Source organism: Tachysurus fulvidraco, chromosome 23, assembly GCF_022655615.1.
Source record: "Tachysurus fulvidraco isolate hzauxx_2018 chromosome 23, HZAU_PFXX_2.0, whole genome shotgun sequence".
NCBI lineage: Eukaryota > Metazoa > Chordata > Actinopteri > Siluriformes > Bagridae > Tachysurus > Tachysurus fulvidraco.
This window is the reverse complement of record NC_062540.1, coordinates 10,299,063-10,314,417: the sequence shown is the minus strand read 5'-3', so window position 1 is coordinate 10,314,417 and position 15,355 is coordinate 10,299,063. Positions and strand designations below refer to the sequence as shown.

The 15,355-nt window shown below is 39.0% G+C and overlaps 1 protein-coding gene across 1 annotated transcript in view; it reads right to left on the bottom strand.

Moving 5' to 3' along the window:
• Positions 1 to 488: 488 nt before the first annotated feature.
• plagl2 (pleiomorphic adenoma gene-like 2) overlaps positions 489 to 15,355 on the bottom strand; it is a 39,613-nt gene continuing 24,746 nt past the window's right edge. Inside the window, exons 2-4 of the mRNA XM_027144818.2 lie at positions 5,058 to 5,171; positions 4,513 to 4,944; positions 489 to 4,136 (exon numbers count right to left, since the gene is read on the bottom strand). Coding sequence (XP_027000619.1) covers positions 2,681 to 4,136; positions 4,513 to 4,808 — 1,752 coding nt within the window. The 5' untranslated portion in view covers positions 4,809 to 4,944; positions 5,058 to 5,171 and the 3' untranslated portion in view covers positions 489 to 2,680. The remainder of the gene's footprint in view (positions 4,137 to 4,512; positions 4,945 to 5,057; positions 5,172 to 15,355) is intronic.

Sequence of the window (15,355 nt, the reverse complement as noted above, 5' to 3'; positions counted from 1 at the left end):
AGTGCCTGTCAAATAAATGTTGCTCTCCCCCCCCCCCACCAATAAAATAAGATTGAAAGGGGAATAAATGCTTAAATCTACCCTTTTTTATTTATGTAATCCAAACACCAAACCAAAAGTTGTTTAACTTTGAAATAAGATTTCACACAATCCAATTGAATATAAAGGAATGTGAGAAAAAAATTCAAATGCATATTTGGCTTTCTTCTTATTTTCAGTCAGAACCTACCAGTTGTAGTAATTCTTACAGTATATGCAAAAATATTAACTCAACATTAGCTCTTTAGTTAGCAATTGTGCAAAAAAAGAAGTTTCTTCTCCCCAGGTTTTTGGTATGAAAAAAAAAATGTATAATAAAATTAAATGAGGTGATGTGTTGTGTTGTTTTGAGGTCCTGTTTCAACAAACAGAAAATAATATATGACAACAAACGACTAGGCAATATCCCAATCAACTGTCCCATGCTTTGAATGTCAAAGACCAGTCTGGTGACTTATTTGTTCTGGGTATTTTGTCTTTCTTCAGACCCTTTGATAAAAATTTTCATTTTAATGGACGAAGCAGCTGTAAAAGGAGAACAGAAATGGACAAACGGTTCATTCGTTCAGTTTTAAAGATCTCTGCAGAAGGATTTCTGCAGAAGTGGTCTATGACTGTTACCAACCATAGCGCTAAAGCAGCATCATAACTTTTTCAAATTCATTTTGGCTGGTGGCCTCGCATTTGAGCAATTTTATTCTTGTCTTTCACATTGACTACAAGGCTAGGGATGAGCAAAATTTTAAATTCTGGCCATTAAAGGACATTTCTTCAAGGTATTTTGGTGCAGGAAACACCACCATGTCATCGGTATCACTTTATAGTGATATTAATTTGACATGCTTTAGAAATTCTCCTTGACGTGACGATTAAAGTTAATTGATAAAGTAGAATTGTTTAGGGGCCACAGGATGCGAGCCACATCAAAGACGTCTGTCAGCTCTGTTCCAATACTGAAAGAGAATAATTCTGAAACTTGGGTCACATTACGGGCCTCTCTATGCAACACTAAAAATTAAAGAGTAGTTCATTCTACTTGATAATTCTACTAAAAGCCTATTACACATGGGTCAAAATACCATCTGTTGACCCACATACAAGAAAAAAAAGAACAAATAATACAGGGAAGACTATAATAAAAAGCAATTACTTCATCCATTTTTTGAACAAGGTTACATCATTATGTAAACCTGACTTTTTTTGTTTTTGTAAAAATCCCATCAGCAATTTTTAATACATCTATCTAAAATACATTTTACTAAAATAAAAGCAATTATATATTTCTTTTTGATGTGGTATTTCGTACACTGCAAATATACTCTTGTAGAACCCCCTCCCCCTCCCCCCGTTCTTGTCATTCCTTTTCTATTCACATATGTCAGGGTGATTATTACCATTTGACTATTAACTCTATTATCCTGCCTAATATCTTTGTGTTTTCTAACATGCGTATTAGAATGAGGTGGGCAGGAACTGGAGGTAATAAAACGTTTGCCATGGAAATTAGTGCTGGGAGGAAGGAGGAAACCATTATGAAACACTTGAATTATTTAAATACTAGAGAATATTTTGAATACACATGATGTTGCTGTGTGTAAAATGCTTGGCTAGGAAGGAAAAGGTAAATTTGTGCAGGAAGTAGGGAACTGAGGGTCAGCGGGTCACCATGGGAACCCAAAAAAGGTCAAGTGCCTTCTGCTGTAAACAAAGTGCTTCCTTTGACTAACAAAAACTGTACGTTTTTTTTTTTTTTTTAACATTATCCTTTGATCTGTCCTTTGTTCTGAATGGTCAGTGTATGAAAGTAGGATTGTAAAATGTTACAGCTCATTTGCTGCCTTTTTTTTTTTTTGCCTTCTTTCTTTTATGGAATCTTCCCTTGCCTACATAATTCTTGCACACAATACCTTTTAGAAGAACAGTGTGCACTTATATGAGGAAATTTGACAATACTAAAGTGTGTTTATGTTGATGAATATAATATACTGGGGGAAGGAACAACTGGAATTAATACATTTTATGGGGAAAATATTTTTGTATAATTTTATAATGAATTTGCTTTTTTGGCTATGAAAGAGGAGAGATTTATGCAACATCACAACTTCATTCCTCCAGTAATTTTTCCTCTCCCAGCTGCCAAGGCAGTTTTAGTTTAAGGGCGATTAAATGATACCTGACTTTAATAGAACAGAGACAATATAAATTAAGTCTCATGTTTGAATAAACAACAAAAAAAAAAGCTTAATAACTTCAAACTATTCTCTTAAAAAACATTTTAAACATCCTTTCTCCAACTCATATTATTACTTTATAAAGTATGCGGTACCATGCCTTAAAGGCCTGCTGATGCTGCATCCTAACTAGGAATTGGTGAGTCAAGGGTTGAAGGAAAGGTTTAACTAAAATATTGATGGAAAAGCCTAAACAAAAGCTCCATGGTTTTCTTATTTCCTATGTTCTACTTCCTTTCAGAAAATAAATTGGTTTCTCCAGGCTCATTTAAAAGCATTTGTGCGCTTTAGTTAAGGCTTCTATGTGCTCAAGTGTTTTATTCTCCCACCCCTAGAGGGAGCCCTGAAGCTCCCCTACCCTGGGCCACCACAGTTATCAGTCTGTGGTAGATCAGGGTGGGGTGGGAGCCTCATTGAAAGGCCTGATGGAAGCGAGGCAAGGTGGTCGTGCTAAGGCTGGAGCTAAACACTGGTGGGAGTGGATGCAGGGGCCCGAGGCCAAGACCTCCACTGGAGCCCGGTTGCTCCTGAGGTTGAGGTTGCAAAGAGGTAAGAGGCACTGAGGCGGTTGCTGTGGCAGCATGAGAGTCGGCAGCATGTGAAGATGCTGACGACGATGAGGAAGAAGAAGAGGCAGTGGAGGTGGAGTAGCCCATCACCAGGCCTCCCGAACCCATGGGAGTGCTATAGGGCGGCAAGTTTAGCGGAAAGAAGCCCAGTAAATGGGAGAAGTCCATGTTAGCAGCACACAGAGATTCAGCAATGATGGCAGGGCTTTTAGATAGGAGGGGATCCCCACATAGCTCATCTGTTAAGCCAGGAGGAGGCTCCAGACCATCTTTATTAGGTGAAGCAGCTGAATGGGGATCAGCTGAAGGTGGGGGAGGGACTGGCAAGCCACTCTGCAGATCCATCAGGTAACTCTCCATCTCCACCTTTAGGGGCTTATCTAGCAAGTATGAGGTAGCTCCAAGCTGGTACTTGGGAGGTTGGGAATGCTGCTGCTGGGGTTGAGGTTGCAGTGGAGTTTGTTGCTGGTGTGTTGGCGGTGGAGAGGGATGGTGTGGGTGGTGGTGATGATGTGGATGATGGTGGTGTAAGGCTGAAGGAGGCTCCATAGAGCAGCCCATACCCATAGCAGCAGACAGTGACCCAGGAACCAAGGAGTGATGGTGGCCCATTCCAGGGCTGGACATGGCCTGTAGATGGTGTTGGTTGTACATGCCCATGGGAAAAGGGGTGCCACTGCGGAAAGGTTTGGTCATCATGGAGTCCTTGTTGGGGCCCATGCTACACATCATAGGACTGAGCTCTTCCTTCACAGCACAAGTCGGAGAGCCAGAACCAAGCAGAGCTAGCATATCTGGTGGTTCTGTTTTGATCTTCAGCAGCTCCTGTGAATGGCTCTTCTTCACATGTCGCGTGAGGTGGTCCTTTCTTCCGAAGCGCTGGGCACAGTACTGGCAAAGAAAATCTTTGCGACCTGTGTGAACTACCATGTGTCTGCGAACATCCTTGCGGGTGTAGAAGCGACGGTCACAGTGATCGCATGGGTGTTTCTTTTCCTTGGTGCCACCTGAAGACTTGCCGGAATGGCTCTTGAGGTGATCCAAGAGAGCAGGAGTGCTCTCATAGCTCTGCAAACATACCTTGCATGTCAGGTCTCCTGCTGTGGCAGAGTGCATGGCCACATGGCGCTTGTAGCCTAGCTTTGTGTTATAGTGCTTGCCACACTCCTCACACTTAAAAGCTTCCTTGTTGGGGTCATGGGTCTGCAGGTGATTTTTCAGATGATCTTTACGGTGGAACATCTTTTCACAGAATGAGCACTGGTGGGTCTTCTGTGGGGAGTGTGTGGCCATATGCCTACAGTGAAGGTAAAGATGGGTTTAAAAAATCTGTAAGAACAGTGAGTACTATAAACTATAATTTACATTATTATACAAACTATTAATATGAATAATGTAGTCTGATAAAGTGATTATGAGCTTTCACAGGTATTCCAGTATTGAGATTCCAGTATTGAGAGAACATCCATGATAGACTCATTTTGCCAAACTCTGGTGTAAATATACAAGCAACTTCCTGAGAACAATCACAAAAGCTGCTATCAAGACTAATTAAAAAGTCGCAGGCAATGTGACTGATGCTTTATGCATGTCAAGGAATTCTCCCTAGATGTGATTCTGAGACACGTACCTAAGGCTGATCTACTTGGATAAAGTTTTTCAGACTGACCTACCTGTAGAGCTTATATTTGGAGCTGAAGGCCTTGTGGCAGTATGGCTGGGTACAGTGAAAAGGTTTCTCCCCTGTGTGACTAAAAGTGTGGATTTGAAGCTTATCCTGTGAGCTGAAGAGGGTGCCACACACCAAACACTCGTTGCCGCTTTCCTCCTTCCCTGTCTCCTTCTCTCTCTCACTCTCCGTCCTCACTTGAGCTGGACCTCCAAACAGTTTGGGGGCAGCTCGCTGATCCTCGTCCTCCGGCGTCAGTGTGGTTATGTGGTGTGGGGCATCAGCGGCAGCTGCTGCCATGGCAGCCCTATGGTGCCGTTGCCATTGAACCCCAGCCGTGGCTGCCCTACCTTCCAGGCTCTGTTTGGATTCTGCCTGGGGTGGAGTTTGAAGGGCAGTCTCTAGGAATTATACAGTCTCTTCTTTAAAAAAAAATCTGCAATGGACAAAATGCAAAGCTCTTCTTCCATATAATTGTAATGATTAAAAAATAAAAGTTCTTTATTTCTAACTACATGATTGTCTTACGCTTAGCACTTTATCACTTACCCTCGTTCAGGTTCAGAACCTTTGGAAGAATAGCAATGTCTCTGTTTCTTTCACCCAGTCCCAACTGACATGGGTGGGGTCCAGTAGATATTAATATTGCCCATTTTGATTGTTCTGCGGGGAAATAAAATCAAAGAGGAACATTAGGGCATGTACTGTATATTACATCGTGAAGTTACTTGAAATCTGCTCATCCGAAATTATATCCATGTTGTTCTGTATATGGCTTGTGTATGTTGTAGAACAGGTTGTTATCGTACCAGAATATGACTATGAAAAGTATATGAACTGCATAGTTTAAAATCTTATTTCTATTTCTAAAATATCTTATTTCTTAATATCCAATTTAACAAATTGTTGTTTTTACTTAAACTACATTCTAGCAATGAAAATTCTTGTTTTTCCTATACTATATTAACAAAATTGAAACCTGATTCTCTTACTAGCGTTATTTGTAAGGCACCATAAATAAAGCAGTGGATAAGAACCTAAAAAGAACAGTCTTGCAGCTACATGCGATTGTTGTTCCTTTATTTAAGCAATCAACAAGCACACAACACAAATACAAGCTAAAATATAGATTCTCTTCTCCAAAGCATTTCTGCAAGATCTTGTTTATAAAGGTGTTAAACTGCTGCAAATATGTTAGAAAAATTAATTCATTGGATGTCCAGGCCTTTGTTGAGAACAGAGTCTCATAACCTGCAAAAACTGACCTGTGCAAAAATCCTGTGCAAAAATTCATAAGCAGGAAATCTCAATGTTAACATATTGTGTAAAATAGCATACAAACTGGTTTATTGTCAGCATGTGTGTATGTATGTATGGGTAACTGACAGCTGTGTTGCAGGACCATAGCCATCACCCGGCAGGGAGGGTGCAAGTGGCTGACACTTTTCCTTTTGAGACCCTCCAGGATGCTTTGTCTCATTGTCATGCCTCTTCATCACACACATTCCGCACACATGCAAACATACACACAGAGACGCACAACCAATCCATCATGCTTGCAGTTTCTACTCATCATCCTGCCAATCCCCAACCCCCAACCATGCAGACAAACACAAATACACACGAGGAAATATTTTATATTCTATAAACTATGTTCTAAATTTACACCATGACAACATGTTTCTCGCCAAACTCCATTGATAAAGTCAAAAATCAATCCTGAGAAATCTGCAAAAATAAAACCTGCATTCTTTACTCCTGTTTAAATGAAACCATTACCGTCTAAGCAATCATGAAGTTTGTTTACCTTTTGTATATCTGTATATCTGTTTTGTATATCTTTTACGTTGTGTATATCTGTATAAAGATTTGATGCACATAGTTCTTCATAATAATAAGCTTATGTGCATCCACATTACTCAGCTGTTTACCGTTTGACTTAAATTTTGTGTTAAGAACATGTTTTATGCATGTACAGAGGATCCCTCACGGGGAGGATCTGGAAGTGCACACAGATTGCAAAAGTGCATCTGACATTTTGTTTTGAGATTAAAGGGTTTCCACATTCCTTCGGCCTGGAAGTCAAAGGTCAACCTCCCGCGTTCATGTTCAACACGCACTACACGGTAAGACATCCGGCCTTTTAAATCTGCTCTAAAATAACTGCGAAAATGCTCTGTAAAATGATTAAACCCAGCTACAGATAAAAATAATAGACACACAATCCTAGATAAAGAATACTATATACTACTATATATTGTGTGCTATATTAGTGTGCCTTAATACATTATTACTGGCCACTTTAATAGGAACACATCTAAATCTAAATCATATGGCAGCAGTATAATGCAAAAAAAAAAAAGCATGCTCACGCAGGCCATAAGCTTCAGTTACTGTTCACATCAGAATAAAAAAAGTGATCTCTGTGACTTGGTCATAGCATGGGTGTTGGTGCCAGATGGGCTGATTTGAGTAAAAGAAACTGCTGATCTCCTGGGATTTTTTACACACAAGCATGGTGCAAAAAACATGAGTGTCAGTTCTGTGGATGGAAATGCCTTGTTGATAAGTGAGGTCAGAGGAAAATGGCCAGCTCCAAAGCAAGGTTTGATGCTTTGTGCATGCTAAGCTGCTTCTCTTCTCATTATGGTTGTAATTATTTTAGTTACTCATTTTTGTTGTTGTTTTGACTTCTGCACTACTCTCTGTAAACTATAGAGACTGTTGTGTGTGAAAAAAGGAGATCAGCTGTATCTGAAATACTGAAACCAGCCCATCTGGTACCAATATCCATACCCCAATCAGTCACAGAGATCACACTTTTTCTAAATTCTGATGTTGATGTGAATATCACCCAACACTCTTGGGGAACACGCAGGTGTTCCTAATAAAGTGGCATACTTAAGTGTAATGATAAATTTAATAATTCAGTGCTGGAGTTGTACCATTCAAAACTGAGCACTAAGTTTCTTCATTCTTTCCAGAAAAAAAAACCCTTAAATGGAAACAGAGGTGTTCTTTTAATAGTGCATCATATCAGGAACATGCCCACGGGTCTGATTCTGTGTTTGTGGGTGGTTACTATAACAGTCATACACCCAGCATGCAATGTGTGTAAAGTTTTTTTTGTTATTGTTGTTGCAAGACACTAATTTCTTTAAAAGAAATCACTACCCTATATGATTACAACACATTTGGTGGCCAAAACCATTCTGGTCTACTGCCGGACTAAAAAAGTTCAATGCTGAATCATAAAAGCTCCAATCAGAAGTCAGAATGCAAATGAGGACTCGTGTCCTCCAATCAGAGAGGCCCACTAAGGTCAGTGAGTACATTTAAGTTCCACCTTCCTCAGGTAGGAGGGACAAGTGGACAGAAATAGTCCTAAGTGACATGGTAGATCAACATTTATCTCCAACATGCAAAACACATGAAAACATTGCCTGAGTTTGACCTTTGAAAGTAAAATGCAACACATTTTTGCACAAGTCCCATGGTAAACTACACAAAGAGAAATAATCACTTGTGTAAAATTGTAAAGCTAGGTTAATCATGGGTATAATGTGTTACAATCACAAAATAAAATGCCTCAAGTAAGGCATCAGGTCTAAGATCAGGTCTGTGGAAAAAGGGCTGATCACATGACATGGCGTAAAAAAATCAAACAGCCCAAAATAGCCCCCTGCTGCGTTCGACTTACTACATGAGACTGTGCGGGTGAAAGCTAGAAGATGCGAGTACAGTGAAACGGGTAACGGAGAGCAGGAGAGGGAGAATGCGGGAGGGGGGGGGGGGGTGCTATTAGTCAGTGATATTCACAAACCAGGAAGGAGAATGAAGTGTCATCCATTACTGACCACAATGACAAGAACTGACAGAGACAGAGGAAGGGCGAAAGGGGCAGGTACCGGGTATGAGGCAACAAACCCCCCACTCCACACACCCCAATGTTTGTAAAGTGTGTGATTTGCAATACTGGACAAGTTTCAGTTCCTCTGAGAATGTCTGTTTGGACCTCAATAAGAGTAGTGAGCAGTGGAAAGCCCCCATGCCACACACACTCACACATGCACACTCACACACAGAGAGTTTGCTCTGCCAAATCCTCACATCCCTGACAGTTAGACCCTAATAGGCCTGGCTACCTACACGGGATGTGGCTGCTTGTAACCCTTACACACACACACACACACACACACACACACACACACACACACACACACACACACACACACACACACACACACACACACACACACACACACACACACACACACATTGTGACATTTGGTAACCACTGTTCTTGATCCACTCCTCCTGATATAAAGATTGAACATACTTAAAGAATTCTGAATTGCTCATCAGTTGTTCTGGTCTTGAAGAACCAAAGGGTGAGAGTTTAGTATGTCAAGGCATATTAGTTTATGTTTTATTAGTTCAAGTTGTCACACACAGACATACACGTTTTACTTGGTGCTCACTTTTAAATTATTTTGACATTATTGTAAATTATCTTTATCTATCCCTAACCTTAACCTCAAAATCCAAAAAGGATATGCTCATGAGGGATACATATGAATTAAAATTTTACTCTTTATCATTTTTACTCTGAATTTTTATATTCCAGTAGAGCTGCTTTGCTAGTGTTCTCTGCTATGTAGTTAAAAGTGCTATACAATTAAAAATGGAACTGAATTGAAAATATAACTAAATATACTCACTACATTTACTTTGGAGCTAAATCCAGGTGGATCATAAAAAAAATGATCATTAACATTAATAACTAAATAAACCAGACCATCCATCCATCCATCCATCTTCTACCGCTTATCAAAGTCTAACCTAATAGCAACCCTCTGTGGATATCAGTTGTGAAGTGCAAAGCATTCTGGGTAGCCATACACAAAGTTACAGCTTTAGTTAAGCTGTTTTACGCATCAGGAAGCCGTGGCTTATTACTGCCTTATTGATCATTATCTTTAACCGCTTTATGTCAACAGCTGCTATTATTGACAAGTGGGAATCAACCGAACAACCGACTTTTAGGGTTAGGCAATATGGACCAAAATTTTAACTCACTATAAATATAAACATATATAATTTATAGTGATCTGTAATTTCTACAAAGTGGGCAAAATGTTTATCCATTTAATGCCACACCTGAGATGCAAAGACAGGGTTTCCTTTCCTGTTTGAAAATTTTCAGCTACACAATATAACCGCATGTAAATAAAATATTTATAGAACATAAATAGCCTACATTAATAGAAATACGCTTTGATACGTTTGTGTCTGTGTACAGCCTTTATCGATGGCAAAAAATAAAGGTTAAATAAAAAGATTAAAAAAGTGATTCCACTTATAGATGCAATCTGCATTCTCTACAAAAGACATTGTTTTGCTACTCATCTGATCTTACTGGTGCTATTTCTGCATTTGGTGAGCGTATTGTAAGCGAGTCGTCTCACTGTTCTATCAGTACAAAACATACAGATGTTACCTACATACACAAGTGAGACACTAAATACACCTGTGACACTACATACACCTGTGAGACACTACATATACCAATGAGACACTGCATACACCAATGAGATACTACATACATTAGTGAGACACTACTTACACCAGTGAGACACTACATATACCAGTGAGACATAACATACACTAGACAATACATACACCAGTGAGACACTACATACACAAGTGGCACTAAATACACCAGTGAGACACTACATACACCAGTGAGACTACATGCACCTGTGACACTACATACACCAGTGAGATATGACATACACTAGTGAGACACAACATACACCAGTGAGACACTACATACACCAGTGAGACATTACATACACTAGTGGCACTACATACATCAGTGAAACTCCATGCACCTGTGACACTACATACACCAGTGAGACACTGCATACACCACTGAGTACACTACATATACCAGTGAGACACTATATACACCAGTGAGACAGTACATACACCTGTGAGACACTACATACACCTGTGGTAGTACATACACCAGTGAGACACTGGTGTACATACACCTGTGAGACACTGCATATACCTCTGGTACTACATACACCTGTGAGACACTACATACACCAGTGAGACACCACATATGCATGTGAGAATCTACAAACTCCTGTCGCACTGCATACACCTGTGAAACACTACATACACCAGTAAAACACTACATACATCTGTGGTATTACATACACCAGTGAGACACTACATAATCCTGTGGCACTGCATACACCTGTGAGACACTACATACACCAGTAAAACTCTACATGCACCTGTGAGACACTACAGATGAACTACAGTACAGAATGAACTTCCCCCAGGGTTCCGGACAGCTCAGTCACTGGCTATCTTCAAACGACGGTTAAAAACCTAATTCTTCATGAAATACTTAAACTAGCCCTTTCTCCCCTGTTTGCTGTATGTGTACATTTAAAACAAACAAACAAACAAACAAACAAATAAATAAATATCTACCAAATTCTGTAAATGTGAATGTAAAGAGACACTACATACACCTGTGGTACTACATACAACAGTCAGACACTACATACACCTGTGGCACAGCGTACACCAGTGTGACACTACCAGTGTTGTAATGTAACGAAGTAAAAATACTTCGTTACTGTACTTAAGTAAAAATTTCACATATCTGTACTTTACTTTGCTATTTAAATTTATGTCAACTTTCACTTTTACTCCACTACATTTCCTAGCTAAAATGTATACTTTTACTCCGTTATATTTCCACTAAGCATCTTCGTTACTTGTTACTACAAAATAAAATCAGAAGAAATGTGTGCGATTGCAATAAGGGAGGTTTGGCTCCTAGATTGTATTACGCTCCGCACGCTCTACGGAGAAGCACAGACACGCGCAGCGTGCACGCGCAGTCAGAGCTGGAGGCATTTATCTATAACGATGGCAACCAAAAGCAACCAAAAGCAGTGAAATGTCACTATTCTTATTACTAGAGTTGATAGCACAAACAAAATATTAATGCAATATCAATACTAAATAAAAATAACATTTATTGATTTGGTCTTTGTCTTGTGAATATTAGTTTATTAATAACTGCATTCATTGGACACACTGTTCGTAGAGAATGCACACATACATGAACTGATTTGATTCACGACTGGCATCATTACATCATGCATAAAAATTTGGTCTCCACTTTTGCCATTTAATAATACCATAACTTTTGGCTTACTATGTAGTCATATAATATATAATATAAAACTCTTCTTGTTTTAAATTCTCACTGAGAGCTAAAACCCCTAAAGATGAAACCCTAGAACCGCCCCTGCTCTTATGCCTACTGAAAATCACTGAAATTTTACTTTTTACTTTTACTTCAAATACGTAAGTACATTAAATATCAGAAAATTACTTTTGATACTTAAGTACAGTAAATATCAGATACTTTAAGACTTTTACTTGAGTAATATTCTAAAAGGTGACTTTCACTTCTACCAAAGTCTTTTTCTAGGGGGGGTGGGGGGTGGTTCTTTTTTCAAAAAGTAGACCTTTTTGTTTTTTCTCCTCCTTTTGTATTTAATTATGAGGTTCAATACTTCCTTTTGGTGACCTTTTATGCACTAATTTGTGCTGGATTAGCTTGTCTGCTGGTAACTTAACGAGCACGCTTTTTGATGCACCTAAATTATTTACTGCATTGTTGTCAAATTGCTTCCTCATGTACCACCTTTGTCAGTCCATACACAGTTCATAAGTTTAGGGACCACACTAACAACAGAACATGTTTAATGAACTTTACTGAAGTATTAATAATAATTATTTTCATCATTTATTGACTCTCTGTCAATGCCTCTTTGCTTGTTGCTGTATTTGTCTTGACACTTATGGATTAGCTGGGTAGGCATCGTAAATCAATTAATATACTAATCAATCCAGATAATTTACCTCAAGCAGTCCGATTTGAAGTTCTCAGAGGACTGAAGACCTATTATATATATATATATATATATATATATAAACCTCCCCCGTTGCTTTGAAAAGTGTATTGCGAGAACGCTCTCTGAAATGCACACATTCACGTCCAGCTACAATACTGTATCATATTCATTTGAAACAGCAACCCAGAAAATTAGTCACAAGCATCGATTAAAACAATGATGACAATAATCACATGACAAAAAAAAAACGACTTAAATTCTGGACCTTTAGCAGTGAGGATTTGATACAGCTGTGAGATTTTACATTTAGCTGCCTACGGGCTTGATACACCAGTGAGACTTTACATACACCAGTGAGACTCTACATTCACCTGTGACACTACATACACCTGTGAGACACTACATACACCTGTTCCACTACATACACTAGTGAGACACCACATACACCTGTGACACTACATACACATGTGAGACACTACATACAGCAGTGAGACATTACATACACCTGTGGTACTACATACACCAGTGAGACACTACTGTACATACACCCGTGAGACACTACATATACCTGTGGTACTACATACACCAGTGAGACACTACTGTACATACACCCGTGAGACACTACATATACCTGTGGTACTACATACACCAGTGAGACACTACATACGCCAGTGAGACACTACATACATCTGTGACACTGCAATACACCAGTGAGGGACTACATACACCTGTGGCACCAGGAAGGCATGATCAGACTGTGGCAACTCAGTTCATCTAGGTGGTATTAATAAGTATGAATGGATAACAGAAAACATGGTGGCTTAGTGGTTGGCATGTTTGCCTTGCAGCGGTGTAGTCAGAGGTTTGATTTCTGCCTCTTCTCTCTGTCCAACGTTGACTGGCATCTCTAAAATTGTCTGTAGTGTGTTTTTTTGTGTTATTGTGCAATGTGTTGGACAGGCACCCCATCCAGGGAATCCCCTGCCTTGTGCCCTGAGTCTGTGAGACAGGCTCTAGGCTGCATGTGTAGGATAAGCACTTCAGAAGATGGTTGGATACATGGATGGACAACAAATAACAGATTTCAGAAAACAGACTTTTGCCAATAACGTTCTGACTTTTTGTTTAGGTCACAAATACAATGCACTGCATAAAAAACTTTGATAGAAGACGAATATAATGAATAATTATTATTATTAGGTGCCAATGCATTGAACCTGCTAGCTCACCAAAACATGGGGCTGATTTTCACACTGGGGATTTAACTTGCCTGGTGGGCTAAATAATTATTTTATATCAAATTATTATAAGGGGGGCACGGTGGCTTAGTGGTTAGCACGTTCACCTCACACCTCCAGGGTTGGGGGTTCGATTCCCGCCTTGTGTGTGTGGAGTTTGCATGTTGTCCCCGTGCCTCGGGGGTTTCCTCCAGGTACTCCGGGTTCCTCCCCGTGACCCGAGAAGTTCGGATAAGTGGTAGAGAATGAATGAATGAATTATTATAAATCAAAATATATATTCATTTATATCAAACTTACATCTATCCTTCTTTATTTCTTACACTTTATCTATTTGAGAGAGAAATATTTAAATACTAAAAAAAATTAAATATCAATTTTATGCAAACAAAGGTCAGTTAGAGGTGGTTTCCGCCATGTATCGGCTAACAATGAAAGAGGAAACTAGAAGAGTTTAGTCAAGCAAGAGGAGATCGACCAAGTGTCTCAACAGCTTTTAAAAGCAACCTTACTTAGTCCAGTTCAACAGGAAATGCTGTGTGCATGTGTGTGCATATGTGTTGCCAGATGCACTGTCCATATGCCTGGGACTTCCCCTATTATAATTTACGACTAAAAACACAACTTCATCTTGAGGCATTCGGAAAGCCAGTCGTGCACCTGCGAGGCGAAACTTTCAGTTGCCAAAAGGAATTTGTTTCATTAAATTTTATGAGCATGTTTTCTAGTTCTAGTGAGTTCTTCTGGCCATGAAGACCAGCGATAAGAGTATAAGGATGGAGTTATCATTTTAATTTAACATAATTGTTTTAAATTAAACAAATGACTATTATTACTTTTCAGACTGCATAATAATATCAACAACAACAACAACAATAATAATTTTTAATTCTGTGAGCGACTGGTCAGATTGTACAATGAAGTCCTGTAAAGAAAAGAAAACTAATACATTATGTTTAAGTCATCACTTATGCAAGTAGAACAAAAACATTAACAAAAACAATTATGAGTTAAGTTTTTTTTTTTTTCTGTTTACCATTAGCATGTTTTGTTTAAATTTCACACCGATGTTACGTAATTTCATGTATGCTGTCCTACTGGTCCGTGCTTACAAGATTTTACAAGGTTTTTTTGTGATTGATGCAGCCAAAAATATAAAATTACAAGAGCTACAGACTTGGATGTTGTTTTTTGTGCTTCGTTTGCAGAAAACTACATTAATTACTTCTTTTAATTTCCCATCATTAAAGACAAATACATAATTGCTTTCTGTGATAGCAATTGTCTTTCTCATGTTAGACTCGAAGAGAGCTTTGGCTGAATGCATCGCATGACCCAAATCATCAGTACTTAAAGATAAATTGCACGTTTCTTAGAATATTTCTGAGTTTGTTTGTGCTTGTGTTCATTTCTATGATCGCAAATTCGAGTAACCCTGGAGGGACTGACTGGTGATTTTAAGACAAATGTTGCAGCTGCAATAGCAATAAATTGTTACAGTCAGATCTTCTTGTTGGTTTGTCTTTGGACACAATCATACTAAATCATCTGGTGAACATGTCATATTATATGGAGATCAATCCAGCTTTACAGACAGCTACTGAGTATCCGTATCCAGACCATTGCAGGATTCTACTTCTGAATCAGATTTGTTCAT